The sequence below is a fragment of the Gavialis gangeticus genome, unplaced genomic scaffold, assembly GCF_001723915.1.
Source record: "Gavialis gangeticus isolate Ggan-Ray unplaced genomic scaffold, GavGan_comp1, whole genome shotgun sequence".
NCBI classification, from domain to species: Eukaryota; Metazoa; Chordata; order Crocodylia; family Gavialidae; genus Gavialis; species Gavialis gangeticus.
In genome coordinates, this window is record NW_017728995.1 from 39,644,920 (window position 1) to 39,667,413 (window position 22,494).

General features: G+C 37.7%; 1 protein-coding gene across 1 annotated transcript in view; it reads left to right on the forward strand.

Annotated features, from left to right (window-relative positions):
- PLOD2 (procollagen-lysine,2-oxoglutarate 5-dioxygenase 2) overlaps positions 1–18,426 on the forward strand; it is a gene marked incomplete at its 5' end in the record, with an annotated part of 115,642 nt that extends 97,216 nt beyond the window's left edge. The window contains 10 exons of the mRNA XM_019503547.1: positions 969–1,073; positions 2,960–3,085; positions 4,452–4,593; positions 6,232–6,294; positions 8,557–8,670; positions 9,105–9,170; positions 11,587–11,691; positions 12,146–12,292; positions 12,752–12,877; positions 16,362–18,426. Of these exons, the coding sequence (XP_019359092.1) occupies positions 969–1,073; positions 2,960–3,085; positions 4,452–4,593; positions 6,232–6,294; positions 8,557–8,670; positions 9,105–9,170; positions 11,587–11,691; positions 12,146–12,292; positions 12,752–12,877; positions 16,362–16,517 (1,150 nt within the window). The remainder of the gene's footprint in view (positions 1–968; positions 1,074–2,959; positions 3,086–4,451; positions 4,594–6,231; positions 6,295–8,556; positions 8,671–9,104; positions 9,171–11,586; positions 11,692–12,145; positions 12,293–12,751; positions 12,878–16,361) is intronic.
- Between the last annotated feature and the right edge of the window lie 4,068 nt (positions 18,427–22,494).

Genomic DNA, 22,494 nt, shown 5'->3' on the forward strand with positions numbered 1-22,494 from the left:
CCCCCCCCCCCCCCCCCCCATTCAGTGCCTGCTTTAGATGGTCACATGTAGTACCCATCTCAGACCAGTCAAAGCAGGTACCACTTGTGCCTTCCATCCCAGGCTGACCAGAGCAAACACCACAGGTGCTGGATTTGGGGGGTATCCATGGACCCAATCCAGCCCCCTAGACTGACCCCACACCATTCATTCCATGGTGTTCCTCTGATTGTGGACTCATCCCATGGTGTTCATCTGCCTGTGGGACCAGATGAGTTTGACACTCCTGCTTTAAATGACTAGCTGGTTTAAACAGATCTCTATTTAAAGTTCCATTTTTTTTTCCTTTTTTACTATTCATTATTTCAAATAACATCTTTCTGTAAGGGTATTTACCATTCCAATTCTGTATGGCCAAAGTTCATGGGTGAAATGTGTTCTCATGTACATGCAGATTCACCCACAGTAATTTATGTTCATTAGCAGAGAAGCCAAGATTTTGAAGAGTGACTGCCTAAGCTTAAGAACCCACATTTTGATATCTAAATGAAAGTAGCCTGAATTTTTCACAGATGTTGGGCACTTTCAATTTATAGTGAACTTAGTTAGAGTTGGCAGTTGCTTTGACATTTTAACCAAAACTATTGATTTCAGGAACTCAAATAGGCAAATTATGTCTACTTGAATTGGGTATTATTAACTTTTGTATTTCCTAGTGGAGGAAATATTTGTTTTTATAACTGGCCACATTAAGAAATTTAATTTATAACAAAAGATTCAAAAGTTACTTATTTTCTAGTACTTCAAACTTCTTTAAACTAAACAGGTCTAGTATTTTTATTGTGCCCATTTTAGAAGCTTTTGGAAATATAATATATTAAGCAAATATATATATGAGTAGATTGGTTTTCTCTTCCTTCCCGTCCCCAAATAAACTCTTCTTGTGATGAATTTACAATAGATTAACAGCTACTCTTTCTCTTTTTTAGGGACCTCTGTCGCCAGGATAAAATGTGTGACTACTATTTCAGCATAGATGCAGATGTTGTACTAGTGAACCCGAAGACTTTAAAAATACTGATAGAGCAAAACAGGTACAGTTTATCTCCTTATGTTCCAGGTTAAAGCGTTTCATTGTTTTCCTAAGTAGAAAGGACCCCCCCCCCCCAGGATTCTATTTGTACTTCCCCCCTTTTTTGGCATTACGTTATTGGTTAAAAACAAAACAAAACAAAAAGCTCAACAGAAAAGCATCAGCAGGGTCTCAGCGCTTTCCTCTGGTTGGCAGGGTAGGCAGGGAAGGGAGGGTGTGGATAATACGGTTGTGAACTGTCTACTGCCTTTACCTTCCAAACTGAGTAGATGTTCACGTAGGATGGAGCTCTTGTATGCACTTCAGCCTGTGTGAAAGTATGTTATCAGGAGACTGCTAAGCTAACAATAACTTTTAACTGTGAAACTAATCTTGACTTCCACTTTTAGAATAATAGAATCATAGAAAATGAGGGTTGGAAGGGACCTTAGGAGGCCATCTAGTCCAACCCCCTTCTCAAGGCAGGACCACTCCCAACTAGATCATCCCAGTCAAAGCTTTGTCTATCCAGGTCTTAAAAACCTCCAAGGATGGAGCTTCCACCATCTCTCTGGGTAACCTGTTCCAGTGTTTTACTACCCTCCTAGTGAGAAAATTCTTCTTAATATCCAACCTAAACTTCCTTTGCTGCAACTTGAGACCATTGCTCCTTGTTCTGTCATCTGCCACCACTAAGAACAGTTTAGCTCCATCCTCTTTCAAACCCCCCTTCACGTAGTTGAAGGCTGCTATTAAATCTCTTTTCAGTCTCCGTTTCTCTAGACTAAATAAGCCCAGTTCCCTTGGTCTTTCCTCATAAGTCATGTCCCCCTCAGCCCCCTCACCCTTTTTGTTGCCCTCTGCTGGATCCTCTTTACAGAAATCCCTTTTCACATTGAGATCTGTAGGAAAGAAAATCCAATCTAAATATTGGTTACTAGAGCCTTTTGTAGGAGCCCCCTTGAGTGTGTGAAATCAAAAAAATAAAACAATAATAATTTCAAAATTTTTCTGCAGCTATTTGTTGATATAAAATGGCAGAGAATAATAAATTTTATATACCATCTGGCATAACTATATCTGCTTGGTAACACTCTAAAAAGAATCATCTATAAGAAGCTCGAGAGCTAAGATTTTATAGTACATCCTGAATAGAAGAACATATGCAGTTTTCTTTGTACAGTTGACAAATTTCAAATATGAATCTCAAATATTAATAAACTATTCTAAAGACAACTAAGTGGCAAAATTGCGTTCTTTTAATTGAACTAAGGTTTGAAATAAGAAGCAAATTGTTAAAAGTTGTAAATGTACAAAAATGTTTTTGTATGAAAGGAGCGACAGATTGTGCAATGCAAAAAACCCAGCCTTTGTAAAACAGAGTTACTAGCTGACAGAATTTAAATAGAAAATCTATGATTTGTTCTCTCTTATAGCCTTAGTTCCCTTCTTGACTTTCTTCTAAACTTCCATTCTGTTGTTTTTTCCATCTAAAACAATTCCCATAATTCATCATTTTTCTAGCCTCTCTTACAAAAATCTTAGGTAAGCATACTTAAAGAACAACCATTTGTACTTTCTGTAGACATTATTTTCCCTGTGTCTAAAAACTGAAAACGTGATGATTTATAGGGAACATTGACTAAGTGGTTTAATTCTTCTGTTTTGGTTTTGGTCTTGGGTGACGAAGGTTTCAAAAATGACAGCTAAGGGGATTTTTCTCCCCTATCTCAACTGTAAAACTGCTGCTTCGAAGTTTGGTGGTCCTTAGAGTGTTATCGTCTCAAAGGAAAAGTGACAACGGCCAACAATATGGATGCAGCAAACTTAATTCAGATGTTATCTTCCAGCTGTTTTAATGGCAAATTGTCAAGCTCATTTTTATGTCCCTTTTTTCCTTTTTTGCAGGAAGATAATTGCTCCACTTGTAACTCGTCATGGGAAGTTATGGTCCAACTTTTGGGGTGCACTAAGCCCTGATGGTTATTATGCGCGATCAGAAGATTATGTGGATATTGTCCATGGAAATAGAGTGTAAGTAATCTTAAGTTGATCACAAAAGTCAGATATATCTTATATACTTTCCTTGCTCCATAAATATAAGTATTTTCCCTCTGAATACATAATTACTGAACTGTTACCATTGGCTATATTGAGTTTCTCTAATAACACGGAATAACTTTTTTCCACTTTTTTAATGGTGGACTCTATATAAGGGTTTTAGAAAATAGACAGTATTTATACAGCTAAAACCCATGTTTTTAATACAGTGGACTCTATATAAGGGACTTAATACTGTTTGTTTATATGATTATTTCTGGTCAGAGTAGGAAAATATACTATTAGCAGAAACTGAAGGATTTGTAGTTTTTGTTTGTCATTGTCAGTTTCTACAAAGAGCAATTTCAGTGTCATTTTCATTTGGCTCTCTTCTGAGGATTATTTTGTTTCATGGGCGATTTTTTTGAACAATAACCATTTTTGTTACAATATTATTCAGTATATATTGTGCCTTTACATGCATATCTTGGCTTAAAGCAGAGCAGTAGTGAAATACTTTTATTTCACACAAAGTAAATTTACCACAAAAGTTATTGGGTTCAAAATATTTTGAACCCAATCTCTGTATGTCCCAATACCTTTTTATATTGACCTGACAGTGCAAGGAGACTTTTATGATAAAAGTGGTCAATTCTGTTGGTTCTATTTATTTTTATTCAGATCAGATGTATAGTGGTGTTATTTCTTCTGCAATATTTGCTACGAAGTACAAATTGAAGAATTTTTATATGGATAGGAGAATAGAGTGAACTTTTTTTCTCTTAGAGAACTGGATCTGGGAAACAGGAAATCTGCAAAGCAGTATATTGTACTATAGAGATACCTATTTGTTGCTGTTGCCCTGGTTTACATAAATGCCAGCTGCAGTCAATGGGTATTAGTGTAAAGAGGTTAATTCAGCTGTAGGAAGCTAGAATAGAATTTTTAACTAATATGAAATGTTTCACTGTTTTATGCTTCTGGCAGCATAGCCTAATATTACAATATAAAGGAATTTGATTGATAGCCTTGACCTGCTCCGAAAATAGACAGTATTTATACAGCTAAAACCCATGTTAGAGAATTTGGCCTTGTTTTCTTCATGATGATACCTCATCACAATTGAATTACTGACTTTTATATAGGGTGTGGTTCCTTCAAGTCCAGCTGTAGTTCTTCAGATATCTTGGGAACTTTTTCTCTGTGGTTGCCTTGAATTTTGTTTGGATTATCCAATAAAAAACAAAATACTGATTTTTATTTTTATTTTTTCCTTTAAAAAATAAAATAAAATAAAAATTGTTGCTTTCCTTGTCTTTAAATTACCGTCTTTGATTTTTTTTATTTTTTTATTTTACAGAGGGCTATGGAATATTCCATATGTGGCTAATATATACTTAATTAAAGGACAAACTCTCAGGTCAGAGATGAAAGAGAGGAATTATTTTGTTCGTGATAAGCTGGATCCTGATATGGCACTCTGCAGGAATGTCAGGGAAATGGTAAGGTCTGTGTGTAATGGCTTGCTTTTAAAAGGATTTCTTGAAGGCTTTTTTGTGCATCATGCAACACTTGATTTACTAAAGCTTTAATTGTTATATTTCCTATTAAAAGTACTAGCCAATTTTGGGGGGAGTTAACAGATTTATCGTGTATTTCTTCATATTATTGAATGGTTCACTGGGCCCCACATGATGATACTTATTTAAGTATACTTAATAGTTATATATACATTAAATTATCATGTTTGTTGCCACAATTGTATATTCTGAAAGATAACTCATCAGCCCTCCTGTTATATTTATAATTTATATATTTATATATAACACTATTGTATATAATCTAAATATATGATTAATAACTACATAAGAACCATTTATACACACAATTTAGAACCTCTGACAAAGTTAAGGGAAACGCTGTGTTTGCATATTTAAATAACAGCACCTTAAATTTGATGACTGAAGATGTAGATACAAAAATTGTAAGTCATTTTCAGATTGTGAATAGTTTTATTGAAGTACACAAATGATGCGTGTATTCTTCCTAGACCAGGGTGATCAACCTTCAGCCTGCAGGCGAGATCCGGGTCCTGGTGCCATGTCATCTGGCCTGTGAGCTCTCCTCAGGTCTGGAAATTTGGCGGCAACAGTGCCACCACTCTCCTTCTTTGGCCAAAATTTCTGGACCTGTGGAGGGCCCCGGGCCCTGAACGCTGGATCTGGGTGCCCAATCCCAGTGTGCAGGGCTGGGTGGGGGCAGCACCAGGGCCCAATCCTAGCACACAGGAGTAGGGGGAGGGGGTGGCACTGGGCTCCAGGGCCCAACTTGGGCATGCAGGGATGGAAGGGGATCAGGCCCTGTGAGGCCTTATCCTGGCTTGCAGGGCTTGAACAGAACCCTCTAGCCCATGAGGCCAAAACCTCGAGCATCGCTGCTCTAGACAAATTCAAATTTTACTAAGATTTATGCTATGTGCTGTTTTCCATGCTATGTTTTCAGTGATATAAGAAGATTTATATGCATTACAAGGGTATAAATATGTCAAATCCATATTTGTACTGATATTTGCACTAGTTTCAGAGCAGAAACAAGTAAGAGCTAAACCAGAGCTATTTGCAGACACTATAGCATTGAAAAATAATTTGCTGAATTGAACAAGAAAAGTTGGCAAGTATTCATTTTTTATTCCCTCTGCAGTAAGGCATGATTTTGTTTGTCTGTCTTGGTTCTTCAGAATGGCCCAATCAACATTCTTTTGTTTTCAGGCCTTTTAGTGCCCATTATTGTAGACTACGCTTCTGACATGCTTGTGTTTTGAACTAATTTGACTCTGTGGCTTGTTGCAGAATTGCCTTCTCTCTTTCTCTTTCTCAGCCTGTGCTATAGGATGGTGTGGTATGTGCTTGTTTTTGTATTGCAGCAGCTAAATGAAGAGGCTGGTGAATACAGCTTTAACATGTACATGATGAGCTTTGCTTGGTGTTGCATGTTGTCCATAAAGGCTTTTTCAGAATATCAGCTTTAGACCAAAAAGGCTGCTATTTATTTAATTTAAATAGGAAACCTAATACATAATCTGACCAAGAGAAAGAGACCATACAATGGTCAACTGATGTGATACTTCTCCTTCATTTTAGACTTTACAAAGGGAAAAAGACTCCCCTTCTTCGGAAACATTCCATATGCTCAGACCCCCAAAGGTGTTGCTTTATTTATTTTATTAATTGTTCTTACATACAGTACTATTCTACCAGAGGAACATCTTTCTCCTCTGTCCACTTATCTTACTATCACATTGCTTTATCATTCTCTTCAATATTAAAATTCAAATTTTCAAAAATGGCCGATGACTTTGGGTGTCTAACTCAAGATAGCTTTCCAGAGTGAGTTCTCTTAGGGCTAGGAAGCAGATGAGCTGTGTGGTGTGTATGTCACAACATGCCTGATCCACCCGATCCACTTAACTGATTGAAACACCCAGAATACACAATTTGTCCTGTCCTTGATGGTGCAGAACAAAGAGTGATGTGATCTACCTACTTTCCCTGTTTAACAAGACTTGTCCCATGAGGTGGCAGTGGCAGTGGAGTTGGTCTGGCAGAGAGGAGAACCCCATGATTGCCACTTAGAGAGGCACGCTGAGATTCCCTGGGAGATTTGCCTTTCTGTAATTGAGGAAAGTGGGGAAGGTGCTTTGGGGGTCAGAGAACCACCAGAGCAGCCACCCAGGGTGGCTGGAGAGTAGGAGCAGCTCAGGGAGAGCTGATAGCTGCCACAGAGCTAATAGATGTCTGATTCAATAAGGAGGCAGAGTCTATTGCACCATTTTCACCACTAATTTTCCTTGGGTGTGGCACAGCAAAGGGTAGTGATGTGTATTAGCCTGCTATTTGTACTGCCGTGAAAACCTTTTATGGCAGCACAAGAGACATGTCAGGTGACATCTGTTTCTGTTTTTAGTGCTTCTTAAAATCAGGTTGCTTTATAAATGGCTCATATTTTGCACCCAAAATTGACTCAACCTAAATCAGCAATCACTTTTGAAGAGTTTAAGCTAGTGTATTTCAAATAATGGCTGTCGCAATGAAATGGCAAAAGTTTCAGGAAGTGAGAGACCATGGTGCGGTATGACACTGTGACCAGTGGACATCCTTTAAAAATTCCTTATTGTCCTCCATGCACGCTACCTGTTTTAAATGCATTTTCCCATTGTAAGTAAGAGGGAAAGCTATGAAACCTGAAAATACTTTCAAGTGTCCCTCCTCTTCATACAACTTGATTTTTGTGTTTCTCTAGACTATGCTGATGTAGTACAAAAATAAAAATGGTGCAAGATGATAGTGACTTGGGCCTGGTGCATTTTTATTATGTAGGGAATTATTGAAACAAGTTTTTTAAAACCCCCCACCTTTGCAGCTACTTGATAAGGGTCAAGAAATGAGGACATGTTGAACTCATTTGTTAGCTTGCTGGCAATTTAACAGTTTTTTCAGACCTGAATATGAGATACTAAATACGAGAAAACAAGTGAGAAGGACTTGCTGTTACGCAGACCTAATATATGGAAAAGCTTACAAAATGGATGCTTTAGCGGGGAAAAAAATAACGAAAAGTCCAATTTCTTTATAGTATATATATTTTCTGCTAATTTTACTCCAGGAAGCTCCATTAATATTTTTAACTTTTATTTCTGAAGCAATTTAGCAGCACATTTAATTTTTCTTCCTTATCCTATTGAAGTGCTCAGATGTTGCCTGTCCTTATCTCAATCCATAATGCACATTGTATGTTCAGATGCATGTATTTTATTTCAGGTCAGTTCACCAAAGAGTTAATTAATACTTTGAAACAATGCAGAACTTTAATATTAGGTGTCCTGGTGCTGCCTCATCTGTTCTCTCAAAGTTCACTTATATCACTATTTAAATCAGAATCCCAGATTTTGTCATCACTGTTTTCCTGAGAAAGAGCCTTTCATTTTATTTGTGTACAAACAGGTATTTCCAGTGTTCTGAGCACTTAACATTGTCTTTTTAGGTTACTGAAGAAAAAAAACTATTATCTTTTGTTTTCCTTTTCTAATAGCATGTTTTTGCACTATTATAAATGTATTGGTCTAATTGGTTAGAAAATAAATGTCATTAAAATTTTTTTTAGCAACATTTAGAAAATTCTATTAGAATATTTGTGGAAAACTTAAAAATTTTCTAAACATGGCATTGTGGATTACAGTAAAGCATGTCTAGGAACTAATAATACTGGCTGTGATCAACATCAGTTCTTTGAGGGTTAAAAGTATTAAAATCACAAACGGTCAAAATGTGCATGTATAAACAGGTGTGTACAATATATTGTGAACCTATACATTGTGTTTTTAATAGAAAAAATGAAAAGCTAAATGTTGTTCTTACTTTAAGTAGTACCATAGACATTTCTAACATTACTTTCTTTGTTTGATATAGGGCATCTTTATGTACATTACCAATAGACATGAATTTGGAAGACTTATTTCAACAGCCAATTACAATACCTCTCACTACAACAATGATCTCTGGCAAATTTTTGAAAATCCTGTGGTATGCATTTCACTGTATATGAAGCTATTATTGGTTTTTACAAACAACTATGTACCAATATACTATGTATATACAGATATAAAATTTTTAACGTATAATTGAATAACATCAAAGTGCTACAAATCTGTTGGTGTCCACCCTTAACATCAGGTCAGTGATGCCATATTATGCAAAGCATATAACTGAAAATCTGATAGAAGAAATGTATGTGTGTAAGAAATGTGACTGTGAAAAGCCATGCTTCCTAAAAAGGAGGACCTAGAGTTAATTTGCAGATATACATGAAAACCTGTAATTTTATTTAATGGTCTGAATACAAAAATAAATGTAAATGAATTAAAGTATTAGCATACTTTTCAGCTTCTATGCAGCTGTGTTTAAATTTTTAAAAATGTTCAAATGAGCTTTTAATTTATTCAGATAATTCTTTTCAGGACTGGAAGGAAACCTATATAAACCCCAATTACTCAAAGATCTTCACTGACCAAATAGTGGAACAGGTTGGTTGCTAATAATACTAGCATGAGATGCACAAAAAAACAGATGTTTTATATAACATCTTTGATGTTACAGTAAATTGGCATAGAATAATTGTTTTAACAGCCATACCACAGAGCTATGATCATAGAGCTGTGGAGATTTAGAGGTCTGGATACAAAACTGGATATTGCATTGTGAAATTCCTTACAGTTGAGCTTAGCAAGACTTGTGGTTTTCAGTAGTTAGATGGGAAATGTCAAAGGAAAACCCAGATACAAGAGAACACGGTGCTTATGACTCATTGGGAAGGAGGCTCTCCTCCCTCCTGAATTGTTGCTGAGCCAATACCCCAGAATATTGCTATGGGACGGTATGGATTGAAGTACTGTTTTCCAAATAAATATTAAAACTGTTGTGGACAGCACTTGAGATCAAAATAACCACACATTACAGCAACTTAAATAGTCTATTGCCTGAGAAGTTGATACTAATCACTTAGTTCATTCCAGGACTGAAGTCCTGTTCCTGTTGATGTCACAGCAAAGCTTCCATTAATATCAACAAGGCCCCTTTCATCCCACAAGTTAAGGTGGTCATTATAGGGATTCTCTTCCTTCCACCTATAGAGCATCTAAATTGACATAAGTGCCTCAGTACAATTCTATTCCACCTTGTTCAAGTTGCTGAAAATCCATAAATTCACCTACTTTTGTAGATGATCATCGGACCCTTGAGTGAGATGCAAGAAAAAAGTGGGGAGAAGACCAGCCCACCTTTTGTTGTGTGTAATAGAATCACACATGGGTGATAAGTCTGCTTACATACCTAATAAATGGAGTAGAACGTGACCTTATTAGACCACTGCATATTCCTGATAGCTGGAGTTCTATTTAATGACTTTTTTCAGAGTTTAGCTTTATATGCCAGTACCACTTCAGTGGAGAAGGTTTTTCAAAATTGCTAATCATTGACCTAAATATATTCCTACTAAAATCATTACCTGCCAACTACAGGAGAACTTATAAAGAGGTCAATTTATAAGAAGAAATGAGATGTTTAAATAGGTTGGCAGGAGAAGTCTAGGGCTGTGATTGCCAGACCATATTGGAATATATTTGGTCCAGTTGGAAGACTTCAGAGTTGATTTAATTAAAACATGTATGAGACCCTAATAAAATCAATCCTAATGATATGGAAAGTCTAAATATGAATAGGAAGATAAGGTTTATTGACCCTTGAATATTATACAAACTTTCACCGTAACTTATTTGTCTTCAAGTGATGTTGACAGTAGTTTCAAATTGATAAGAACTCTGTAGGAGCTGCTGAGAATATAATAGTGTTGAAATGCTTATTTGTAGAACTAATACATTGTTGTATAGAATGGAGATGCATTTTAAAAGGTATTTTTGAAAGATGGCACAACACGTTTGTCAGATTTAGTGCTGTCTTCCTGATGACATTAAATTGAGGGATGGTGAGCATAAAATGTAAGATTTTATTCTTGCGCATATTGTGGTGGGGTGTTTGCTGCTGTTAGGGGTTTATTGTATGTCTGCTTTCTTTCTTTCTTTTTTTTTAAAGAGGGAGTGATGGCTGCTGTTCTGGAAGCCCGTGGGTTCTCACCTCAATCCTTGCCCCCACTGGGACAAACTTTCCCCAGTGTACTCTATCCACATTATCCAATAACTATTAAATATAAAGGGAAATTTCTCAGCTTCAAATGGAGCACTGAAGAAGGGATATGTAGGATGTGTAACCTGTGGTGTGGTGGTTGGAGCACTGTGCTGGGAAGTTAGAGAGGCTCAAATCTCCTCTGGATAGTTCCCTGGCCAATGCGTTGCTTAATAAGCATGTAATAAGATATGTACACTTACACACCTACACTGCACAGTTAATATAAGCACAAGCTGTGCAAAAGTGCCAAAACATAGTACTTGCCCTGCACATAAATATTTAGGAGCTCAAAGGATAATAGAATTCTGTCCCATCTCTGATCTGTCAGCATTTATTTAAACTTTGACTTTCACTTTCAGTATTTCTTTTCTCAAATTTTAGTTTAAAGGGAACCTAGGGGAGAAGCCAAATGTAGATTTTTTGTTACCATTACAAATATTTTACAAGGGGATATGTTGGGATCAGTTACCTGTTGAAAAATCATGAATGTTACACAACCTAAAATAATTAACATTTTGTAAGTTGAAGAGGTACTGTGTTTTTCCATAGTAGTTAGTTTTTACTTCCAATGAAAATGCAGTTGTGGGTCAAAAAATTATTTCATTACTTCAGTAGGCCTGAATTCTGACTTGGTATGCAAATAGTGACATTCTGTTAGTGACCTGTATATCACATTATTGTGTTTAACAGTTAAAATAATAAAAATGATCACAGTAACAAATGATTTCTCACTGATGAGGAGGCGGGTGTTTTTTATAGCCATGCCCAGATGTCTTTTGGTTTCCCATATTTTCTGAAACTGCCTGTGATGAACTGGTAGAAGAGATGGAACATTATGGACAGTGGTCAGGAGGAAAACATAAGGTAAGCCTCACCTTTTGTGAGCAAACCTGACAAATAGCAGTTCCTTGTGAATTTTAGTATTCTCAATAAAACTCCTTGATTGGAATGTACAATATACCTGCTCTACCACCACTGAGCACTGAGCATATTTTGACTTTGCAATTATTTGTTTATCGATGTAGCCAAGCTAGTTTTAAACTTAGAGGAACTCAGTGTGGGTTACCTGCTTGGGTATGTGCTAAACTTCTCAGGTGGGTCTTGCAGTCTGCTCCAAGGTCTATGCTGCTAATACTACACTGCTAGCAGTATCTGAGCTAGCTAGTTTAAAGTGATCTCAGCTATGCCTTCAGGAACAGTGGTCCCATATGTTTATGTCCATACTTCTGCAGTTTTTTCAAACAGATTGTAACTTGAATTATATATGTACCAGAAAACTGCTTCTCCTGTTTCAAGGCCTGTGTTGGTTTTACATCAGGATAGCCGTATATCTGGAGGGTATGAAAATGTCCCAACTGATGATATTCACATGAAGCAAATAGGATTGGATAATGAATGGCTGCATTTCATTAGAGAGTTCATTGCACCAGTAACTCTAAAAGTCTTTGCTGGCTATTATACCAAGGTAAACATGTCATTATTATGTTAATTAATAGTTCCAAGTAGATAATTTACAATGAATATATTTTTTAAATTAATCCTAACCTTTCCTCTCTTGGACAAAGAGAAAGTTGTACTTAAATAATGTAAGATGACTATCAAATCTGTACCTTGACTGAAAATTATTAAAACTTGAGCTATATTGCCTCATTTTTATTAGTCAGAGAAATGCAATATTGTTGTAATAGCTTCTGTTGCTCTTTGAGAATATTTATTAATGACTGGTAGTGTCCAAGTGATGTTGTATCCATGATCATCCAGGGAATTATGTAAGAGGCAAAGATTTTTTTGTGGGTGATACCTTTAGACTAATTGGTTGGGGTAGACTTAATAGACTTAATGAAAGGTTTTGAATGTCAAGCTTTTGAATGTAAAATACAAATTCTGATTAGCATTCCTTTGGATTACCATGCATTTGTTTCAGGGACGTGCATTGCTGAATTTTGTTGTAAAATACACTACTGACAGACAACGTTCCCTTAGACCTCATCATGACTCCTCTACATTTACAATCAACATTGCTCTAAACAAAGTGGGAAAAGATTTTCAAGTAAGTCTGACACTTATTCATTCAACTAAAAATTGCTAATTTTGATTTATCTTTCCCCTAATCATTTCTGTGGTTGGGTCTAAATAGATGTAGTTTGGATCATGTGGATGAAGAAAAGACAGCATAGATTGAAGCATGAAGTTTCTGGACTTTGGGAGGGGATAACTAGTAAATTTGCTGAAAAATAATGTATTGGAAGGTCTGAAACTATTTGAAATTGGGTTGACATTGGCAAATTTAGATTGAAAAAATGCAGGGGAAAATTAAATACTGAGATGTTTTATTTCAGTGCATTTTAAGTAAGATAATTGATTTCAGAAATAGCAATTTGGACCTTTCCAAAACAGATCTTTTTAGATCTTTATTTCAAAATGACATTTTGAATTTATTATAGTGGGAATGTTGTAGCTATGATTCTCAATGAAATGTCTGAGGGGCAAGGATTTTTTGAGTTTTTTTTTATTAGTCCAACTGTATAATTGGGAGAGCTCTAGGAATCTGATCAGAAGCACACTGAAGGAGCACTTGTCAGGACTTTGTGGCTCACAGGAGTCTCTGTAGCTCCCTCCCCACCTCCAACTATGTGCTGTTACTGTCGCACCCCATCACTCTGTAACACTGCTCACCTCGCAGGTAGGCAGTAGGGCTGTGTGAAATTTCACTTTGTGTTTTGTTTCAAAGCTGTTTCGATATGTTTTGAGCTCAAAACAGCAAAATCAAAATGAAAAAATGCCTTCGAAACAGCTTCAAAATGAAACGAGGGCACTTAAAACATTAAAAAAATTTCAAAAGGTTTTGAGTTTCAAAGCTGGGCTTACTTGGTTTCAGCGCTGGTCCCAGGTGGCAGGAGCAGCCTCCTGTGATCTGGCAGAGCTTGCACCCCGTGGAGGGCTGCAGGGCTCTGCTAGATTCCTCCCAGGAGTGTGGGGGGCCCTCGATCTGCCTGCTGGATTAGAGGAGGCTGCTTCTGCTGCCTGGGACCGGTGTTGGGTGCAACCAACACCCAGCACGGGAAAGCTTGGTGATGTTGCTGGCTGCAGCCAGGAGCAGCAGTCTCCTGTGATCCGGCAGGCAGATTGGGGGCCTGCCCGCACCCCCAGGAGGAGTCCAGCAGCCCAGGGAGGGGCTGTGCCAGATTCCTCCTGGGAGTGCGGGCCCCCAGTCTGCCTGCCAAATCACAGAAGGCTGCTTCTGCCACCTGGGACCTGCGGCAGCACCAATGTTCCTGGTGCTGGGTGCAGGCTGCGCCCAGCACTGGTCCTAGGCGGCAGCAGCAGCCTCCAGTCATCCGGCAGGCACATCGAGGGCTTCCTGCATCCCCGGAAGGAGTCCCGCAGCCCTTCTGGGGATGTGGCCCCTGGATCTGTCTGCCAGATCACAGGAGGCTGCTGCCACTGGCAAGTGACAGTTTTGCTTATCAGCACCTTGAAGTACAGTTTCCCAGAACCCTCTGCACCTATCTCCTTGAAACTTGGCAGGCTTCAGGCCCTCAGAAGGGGTTACCATTCCTGCACGTTTTATCTGAATCAGGCTAGAAATGACAAAATTATAGGCAGTTTTGTGCTTTCCCGTTGTAGCCTATGGGCAAAATGTTGAAACAGCGTTGAAATAGTTTTGACAAAAAGAAACGGAACAATGCTTTTGAAACCAAATGAAACGCTGTTCTGTTGAAACAGAAGTTGAAGCAAAACAGTGCTGTTTTGCACAGCCCTAGTAGGCAGACGGTACTCCTTACTTGGGGGTCTGTGCTAGGATAGAGGGATGTTGGGAAGATGGTTTAAAAAGGGATAAGTAACTTGAAAATGAAACTAAACACTTTGTTTTGGGCAGAATGAAATATTTGTATCCATCCAAAATTAAATTTTTAATTTTATTTCTGCATTTAGATAAACTTGTTAAATATTCAAAACTGATATTGAAAGCTAGCAGCTACGCATCCCTGCATGCTGTAGCACATGCAGCTTTACTTTCATTTTTCCCTGCAGAAGCTGGTGACAACAACTGCTGTTACTGTATTTCTTCTATTACAACACTCCCCTCCTCCCAATTTTGAGGAAAGGTGCATGTTGTAAGCAAGAGAATATGGTAATTAGGACTAGAATCTGGCCTTGATTACTTACTCTAGGTAGAGCAGCTTGTCTAATTTTTACTCACTAATGCAGTGATTCATAGGAACAGTTGCTTCATACATTCTGGTGTGCTGTGATACTCTGGGGTGCTTTGAGATCCTTTCAAGGGGCCCGGGATCTCCTGGGGTCAAAACATGCCCCCATGCTGCAAAATAGCAGTGTGGGGAATTTCTTTTTGTGCCATGTGTCATGCCAAAGACAAGTCTGCGTTACCACACACTGCACATCCACAATCGTTTGGACGTGCCCAGAGATCATTCTGACCTGTTGTGGTCTTTCTGAGTTGTTTGCAAGAGAAAAATCTCTCTCATTTTTTCTGTAGTGAAAAAATGAGAGAGAACTTGCGACCCAGGATTTTCTGAAGGGGGCTCAAATCTATAAAGGTTGAGAACTGCTGCACTAAGGCATGTAATACCTTCTGTACTCTTATGCTTGAACGATTATGAAACCTGCTTCCCTTAGAAACTGCTATTCCTGTTCAAGAGCTCTGATTCAGGAAAGCAATTAAAATGTGATTCAGTACTACCTGAGCTAAATTGCTTCAGCTCTAACCTTGGGTGAAGCAAAGTTAAAGTTGGTATAGGTTTCCTACAGGCCTGTACTCATGGAGCAGCTGAAGTGTAGCAGCTGCTCTGTGCTCCTGAGCAAGTTTGCCCACCCTTTCCCCTCTCCCTCCACGTATACCCACTTTTGAAAGTGCTCTCAATGAATGTTTTGTCCATTTCCCTAGGGCAGGGGTGCTCAAGCCCCAGTCTGTGGGGCAGATCTTGCCTGTGGAGTTGTCATCTGGCCTGCAAGGCTCCCTGCAGGTCCAAAAATTTGACAGCGGTTGTGATGGCCGCTCCCCAGCTGCCAAATTTCTACACCCATGGGAGCCCCATGGGCCAGATAGCATTGCCCTGCATGTGGGGCTCAATATGGATGCACAAGGCCAGGAAGAGGTAGTCTAGAGCCAATTTAGGCACATGTAGGCTGGATAGAGGCAGCATCCCAGAAGCATGGGGACGAGAGGAGTTAACACAGGGCCTAAAGACTGAGCACCACTGCCCTAGTCTAATGTGATAACACTTTTTTAATAGTGTTACTGAAAGGTGGTGTAGTTACAAATACACCGTTGCATCTAGTTAAAGGAGCTGCTGGTTGTCAAAGCAAAATAGACTAAACTTCACCATTGCTGCCACAGGTACAGCACCAAAGACAACATCACTTAAGCAGCCTTAGCACTAATAGCTAATGAACTTCTGTTGTTTAATAATCTATTAATAAAACATTTTCTATTTCAATAACAAAATCCCTGTTTGTAAATGCAGTTATAAACCAAACTAAGCTCTTTTTTTCTCTTACTTTTCTGACAGGGAGGTGGGTGCAAATTCCTTAGGTACAACTGTTCCATTGAGTCGCCCAGAAAAGGATGGAGTTTCATGCATCCAGGAAGACTTACTCATTTACATGAAGGACTTCCCATTTTAAATGGAACAAGATACATCGCAGTATCGTTTATTGATCCTTAACTTTTTAATTTGTTTCTGCCATGTCAAAGCCAGTGTTTGATTCTTTGGCGCGAATACTTATTTATAGTTTTCCTCCAAGAAGATAGCAATGGTGATGAACAAAAATGTAAATTGCATCTTTACTTTGGACTAGAAGATTGAACAATAAAAACAGCTTTACAATTGTTGGGAGATTTTCCAAAAGTCTTTTCTGAGCCTTAAGTCACAAAGTAAGAATATCCTGCTTATTTCTCCATTTTTGCTGTCTTGTGGAGCATGGTAGGAAGGGAAAATGGAACTACTTTTTTAATGAATCAATTTTTCTGTTACAGCAAAAATTACTGGATGATTTTATATCTCTAAATTTTTTCTGGTTTTCCTTCAGTAAAGTGAAACAGCTGAATTTGTTTGGCATTCATATTTTAAAGATACCAGTAGAAGAGCATGTAGCACTAGTATCAAGTGAATCCCGGCCCCAGCAAAAGTGAATAACATTTTTCATTTAAGTAAAAATTATTCATGTTGGTGGCTACTTAATGAAACCCCTCAGTTAAATCTTTTTAAAAGTTTTGTTCATATAACATACTAAAATGCATCTCCTCTGAAAAGAAATATGTGCATTGCTGAAAAGGATTCATTGTAGAAATGAAGAAACAGGTTGAAAAACTTAGATAAAAAGTGTGCACTTCTATGTAATATTGGAAAAAAATTTTTAACGAACTCATCCAGTTAAAATGTTACTTCTCTTCGCCAAGTGTCCTTCAATTGAAATGAGGTATTTTTGTAGATATACCAGATCAACACTAGAAAGCAGAATCCTGTTTTCAAAGCATTGGTAAGGAAATATCAGGATGTTTTGTAAACATAATTTTCTATTCTTATTTAAAGTTACTTGAATTTTATATCAGGAAAATGATGTTGCAAAAGACTCTTTTTATGAACCTAAGTGGTTTGACTTGGCATTTATAAAGGAATCAATTTTAAATATTCCTACTGTATCTACTGTTTGTAATTTAAAAAAACCAAACTTGAAACAGCCATTAAACCATGAAGTCTAAGGTGCCAAAATAGTATTTTTAAAAACCATGTGACCTTGTGAAAAATAAATGGTAATTTTAAATTAATATTAGTTTTCTTGTGTATTTTAGTAAATTTAGCACATTGCTATTTTCGATACATACTTCTAGAAAATGTGTTGTATTTAGTGACTTATACATTTAAAGGAATTATTGTGCGTCATGATGTGCATGATCACAAAGTTTTCTTTTAATACCCTGTATGTTCACCTCTGTTACTATTTAAATTATTTCTCTCATTAGTTAATGCTTAAGTCTTGATCAAGATAGGCAATATTTGAGAGCTTGAGCAGTAATATACTTGGATGCCATGTACTACAGTAACACTTCTAAGCAGGTTACTTAGTGACGCAAGTAACAATTCTTTCTTCTTCACACCTGACTGATTGGGTGCTAATATAAATTAAGTAAAATATAAGAACTCTAGGACTGTGGAGCAGTGAGTAATTATTTTTAACACCAGGTTCTGTTGTTCCAAATTTTCATTTCCCTTAACATTGTACCCTTATTTTTTTTCCAGTGCAAGTAGATGTTTACAGATTGCAGAAATACATGTTTGCATTGCATTTCTTGACCTGTATGATATCCATGCCTACATGTACCTTTAGCTGACTGATATTCTTTGGACTTTGGACTGAACTTCTAAAAGCTATGAAATTCAGAAAATCTCCAGGGTATGAAAGCAGTCTTTGTTAACCATCTTTTTTCCAAGTATTTGCTTGCGGTCTGTTTAGGCTACCATAGAACAGAATACTCCTTTACTGTGTGGTCAGTTTAATATAGGTCAAAGTATTGAAGCATTCTTTATAAAGAAATACTTGAAAACAGGACAAAATAAAGTTGTTTGTAAACTATCTTTTTTTCATAATAATATGTGGATCATTTTTACATCATTTATACTACTTCTATCCTATATTGTTTCCCCTTAATTAGATTATTTGGATTCTAATTATTTGCAGACACTTTTTGTTTCTTTGTTTAAATTTTTATATTTTCATTCATTAATTCAGTCTCTCAGTTATAATGAGCTGTTTCAGTGACTTCATCTTGCTCAGGCTTGCATTGCTAAACTCCTCTCCCTTGTTATTTCTTTTGATGAATCATTTATAAAGATTACTGAGTCCCTTTCAGGCATTCAGAAATATGTACAATTATGAGGGGGAGAGTAATTTTTTTTCTCTTTCCTTTTTTTTTTCTTTTTTTTGGAATTAACTAAATAGTGAAGAATAGGTTAATCCCTATGTACATTAAAGTCCCAATATGGATATGTTTGGTCTTAATAATGGATTTAGATATTTTTACTAATAAGAAATTAAGACTGTAAAGTGTACCTTGAAAGAAGTTCTGAGGCTCTTAACATCAGACTAAAGAACTGAGAGGCAAATGAAGAAAATAGCAGCTGCCTAAACTCAGGCAGTATAAATGAGACTCTGGGAGTACAAGGACATAAAGGTGCAGTGCAGCAGATGAGACATTTACCAATTATCTAATTGGTTTTGCTTCTGTCTGGACCTAGATTTTCACTGATAAACCAAACTCAATTCTAGACTCAGTGGTGAGCATACTGAGCAGGAGGGCCTTTCTCCAATTAACAAAATAACTCAGTTATGTTTAATCTTTTAATCTACTCCAGGGGGAGTAATTCTGTGACCAATCTGGCCCTCCAGTATGATTTATGGGCAGAGTCCTAGAGATGCTCAGAACATCCAGTGAGGTATAAGCATGCAGAGATGTCATTTGGAATAGCTCTGCTCCATATGGAGCAGTTGTGACCACTGACATAAACCAATAGTTTTATTTTAGGGAATGAGATTTTCATGGGAAACAATGGGAGAGTGGGTGACACAATTCCTCCCACCCCCTTTCCCCCAGCTCCTTCAGCAAATTCCAAACTACGGTCTCTGCATGTTGCTCCAGGCTTTGCTTTCTTAAACTAAATTATTTGCAGGAAGGAAAAGTTGTTGAAATATTTCCAGTATTAGAGTTAAACTCTCAATGTTAGGCTATGTCATCATTCCAATTGCCTGGGCAACCTCAATTCAACTCTTGTGCAAATGCTACAGTTTTTATTAATTGCCACCAGTTCCCCCTACCCCCCACCCTGGGCCTGCTTTGGGGATGAATCGGGGTTACGTACTGAAAGCAGCTGTTGTTTGTGTAGGATTCCTGCCTCGTATTATCAAGGGTAAAAGATACAGACAGAATGTGGAAGGGGATTAAGAGTGAAGGCAGTTGAACGCCAGGCTGAAGGATAAGAATTTATCCCTGCCTCTGCCACAAAGATCCTTTGGTTTAAGTGACTTTCCTAGCATGATAGACTTTTCACCTGCAGTTGCCAAGTGTCTGCTCATTTCTCAGGCCTGACTTGTGATCCCAGGGTCTGACTTTGAGAAATTCACAGCTGCAGTGTTGGCTGGAGTGAATCAGAGCTGTGCTTTTAACTTAACATTATATAGTGCTTCACGTATGTCATACATGTTGTAGGTCCTCAATCCAAAATTGACTACTTTTTATTTTCTCTCTCTGCCTCTGTTTCCTACTTGTACAAAGGGAATAAGACTCAGCCCACATGAGTGTTATGAAAGTAAATCATTAAAGCTTATGAATCACATTTAATGTTCAGTGTTTACAGACATGCTCCGGGCACTGTAAATTAGAGTGGCTCCTTCCCCCTTCCCCCCAGAGCATTACATGTATTAGTGTCCCCATGCTGGAAAATAGCAACAGGTGTGGTTTAACTAAAGCTGATCAAATGAGCTTTAGTTAAAGCACCACTGCCATCCTGACACTGATTCATATGATCTGGAGTCTGCTGGAGTGCAGTTATTATCACACTCCAGCAGATTCAAATAATCGAGTGTGCTCTGACATGCTGTAATATAGCATGTTGGAGCAGCCTCCCTGCACATGTATAGGAGTCCATTGTTGCCATGAATTACAGAGAAGCCCATGAAGAAAATTCAGTTTTGTATATTTAAATAGTGGGGTATCAATATTATGCAGTATATAAGGCTTGGGAATCACATTTTGAATAACAATGAAAATGAAGTATTGAATAGCAGCTTATTCAGTGAGTACTGTCCCTTCTATGCACTAAATCAGGAAAAAAGTTTCTATTGGGAAAATAGTTTTTAAATATATGATCACACTCTGTCTTAATGCACATGCCCAGATTAAGTTTTTGTAGCAAATATTAATATTATTTAACTTGGGAATGTATACCTCTGCAGCCTTGGTGCTCTTCTTGTTCATGTAGTTTTCTGCATGTAGAAAAGCAAACAAAAAACACCCCCCCAACCAATTCCACTGTGGCCTCATATTGGTACCTACATGTGAATAATCAGCAGATTAGAAGTTTTAGACCAGCAGCACGGATCTCTTCCACTTAAGATAATAGAGCAACAAAACAAAGGGCTGTTTTCTTTGTGTAAAAGCACTAGAGGCAGAGGTGGGACTCTTTCATAGGTATTTCCTGACAACAGAAGAAGCATTGAAACTCCGGGATCTCAGGGCAATTTTACCACTGTTTCATTCAGAGGTTTGTGCAGGTTGTGGTTCAGATGGAACTGAGCTGTTCCAGGTGACATTCTGGTGGAAGTGAAATTAAGTTTCCTTGTGATTGAAAGTATGCACAAATTAAAAGGAAGCAAGAAGCACTGGTTAAAACATCCACGGTCTTGGCCTAGTGAAAATGGCACATTTATCCCCAGAATTCTAGACCTGTTTCCCCCTCAGTGGTGATATTTTGCTAGAAAATGCACACAATTCCATTGCACACAAATCACCAAGTGAAGGGTTTAAACAGCAGTGAGGGGGGAGGACACTTTTCCCAAGACATTTGGTGCTTTGACATGTTTGCTGTGCTTTTAGCAGTGTTTTAGATGATTCACATCCATGCATGAATCTGAGAATTACCAGTATATGGTAAATGAGTAGGTTGTGCTTAACAAATAGTTCCAGCTGTGCCTCCTCAGATGCAAGTTTGGTGCCGGACTTGTGCAGGAGGCTGCCCTGAACTGAGTCGGTTCTAAATGTGTACCTGGTCATTTGGACTGCAGAAACAAAGGCAGCCAGATGTAATGTTGCAGTTCTTACTTCCTCATGTGCCATTGGTTACACAAAGTGTCATATCTTTATCTCACTGCTCTGATAAACCACTAAGTGCAAGTTGACCATGTCTTTGAATTGATGACAAAAGTATGGATGTATTTTAGACATACTTAAAATAATCCATATATTGCTTCAGTTGCATATTTAAGTAATTTGCAATATATGTTGAGAATACAAATTTGAACAGTATTAAGAAACAGCTTACTCCCTTGCCTGTATCCTCAGTATCCCTACATGGGTATATACACTTTATCCAAAATATATTGCCTTCACTGGTAATGTGTTATTAGATGTCACCTTTCCAATGGTGATGAGAATAATGTGTTATCTAAGCTTATATTTTTCACAGGCTATTATTGAATTAAGCATGCACCGTCAGGAGAAAGGAAGACTAACAGAAAGCATATTATATATGAAATGCAAAATCTAGCTCCCTCCTCCATGGCTATGAAAGACCCCTTGAAAATGCAACCAGTAAATTTCCAGTGAAAATGGGGATTAGTTTCTCACAAGCTCCATGTGATGCAACCTATAGCATGGCATAAAATGGGCAAAGAGGGGTAGGGTAGAACTGGAATATTCAGTTGTGTCCTAATCTTCCAAGTCTTGTAAAGTACCACATCCCTGGTAGAAGTTCTACGAACCATTGGATTAGCACACTATCTGAGTAGTTTCAGTGAAATTCTGTAGTTTTCAGTAAGAATTTCTGCCCCCATTTTACATCTGTTTAATACAAATGCCTTCTTGGCCTCAACTCTGGGCCCTTCACAGTTGTTTTTTTTGCTTATTAACAAGCAAATACCCCATTTTGT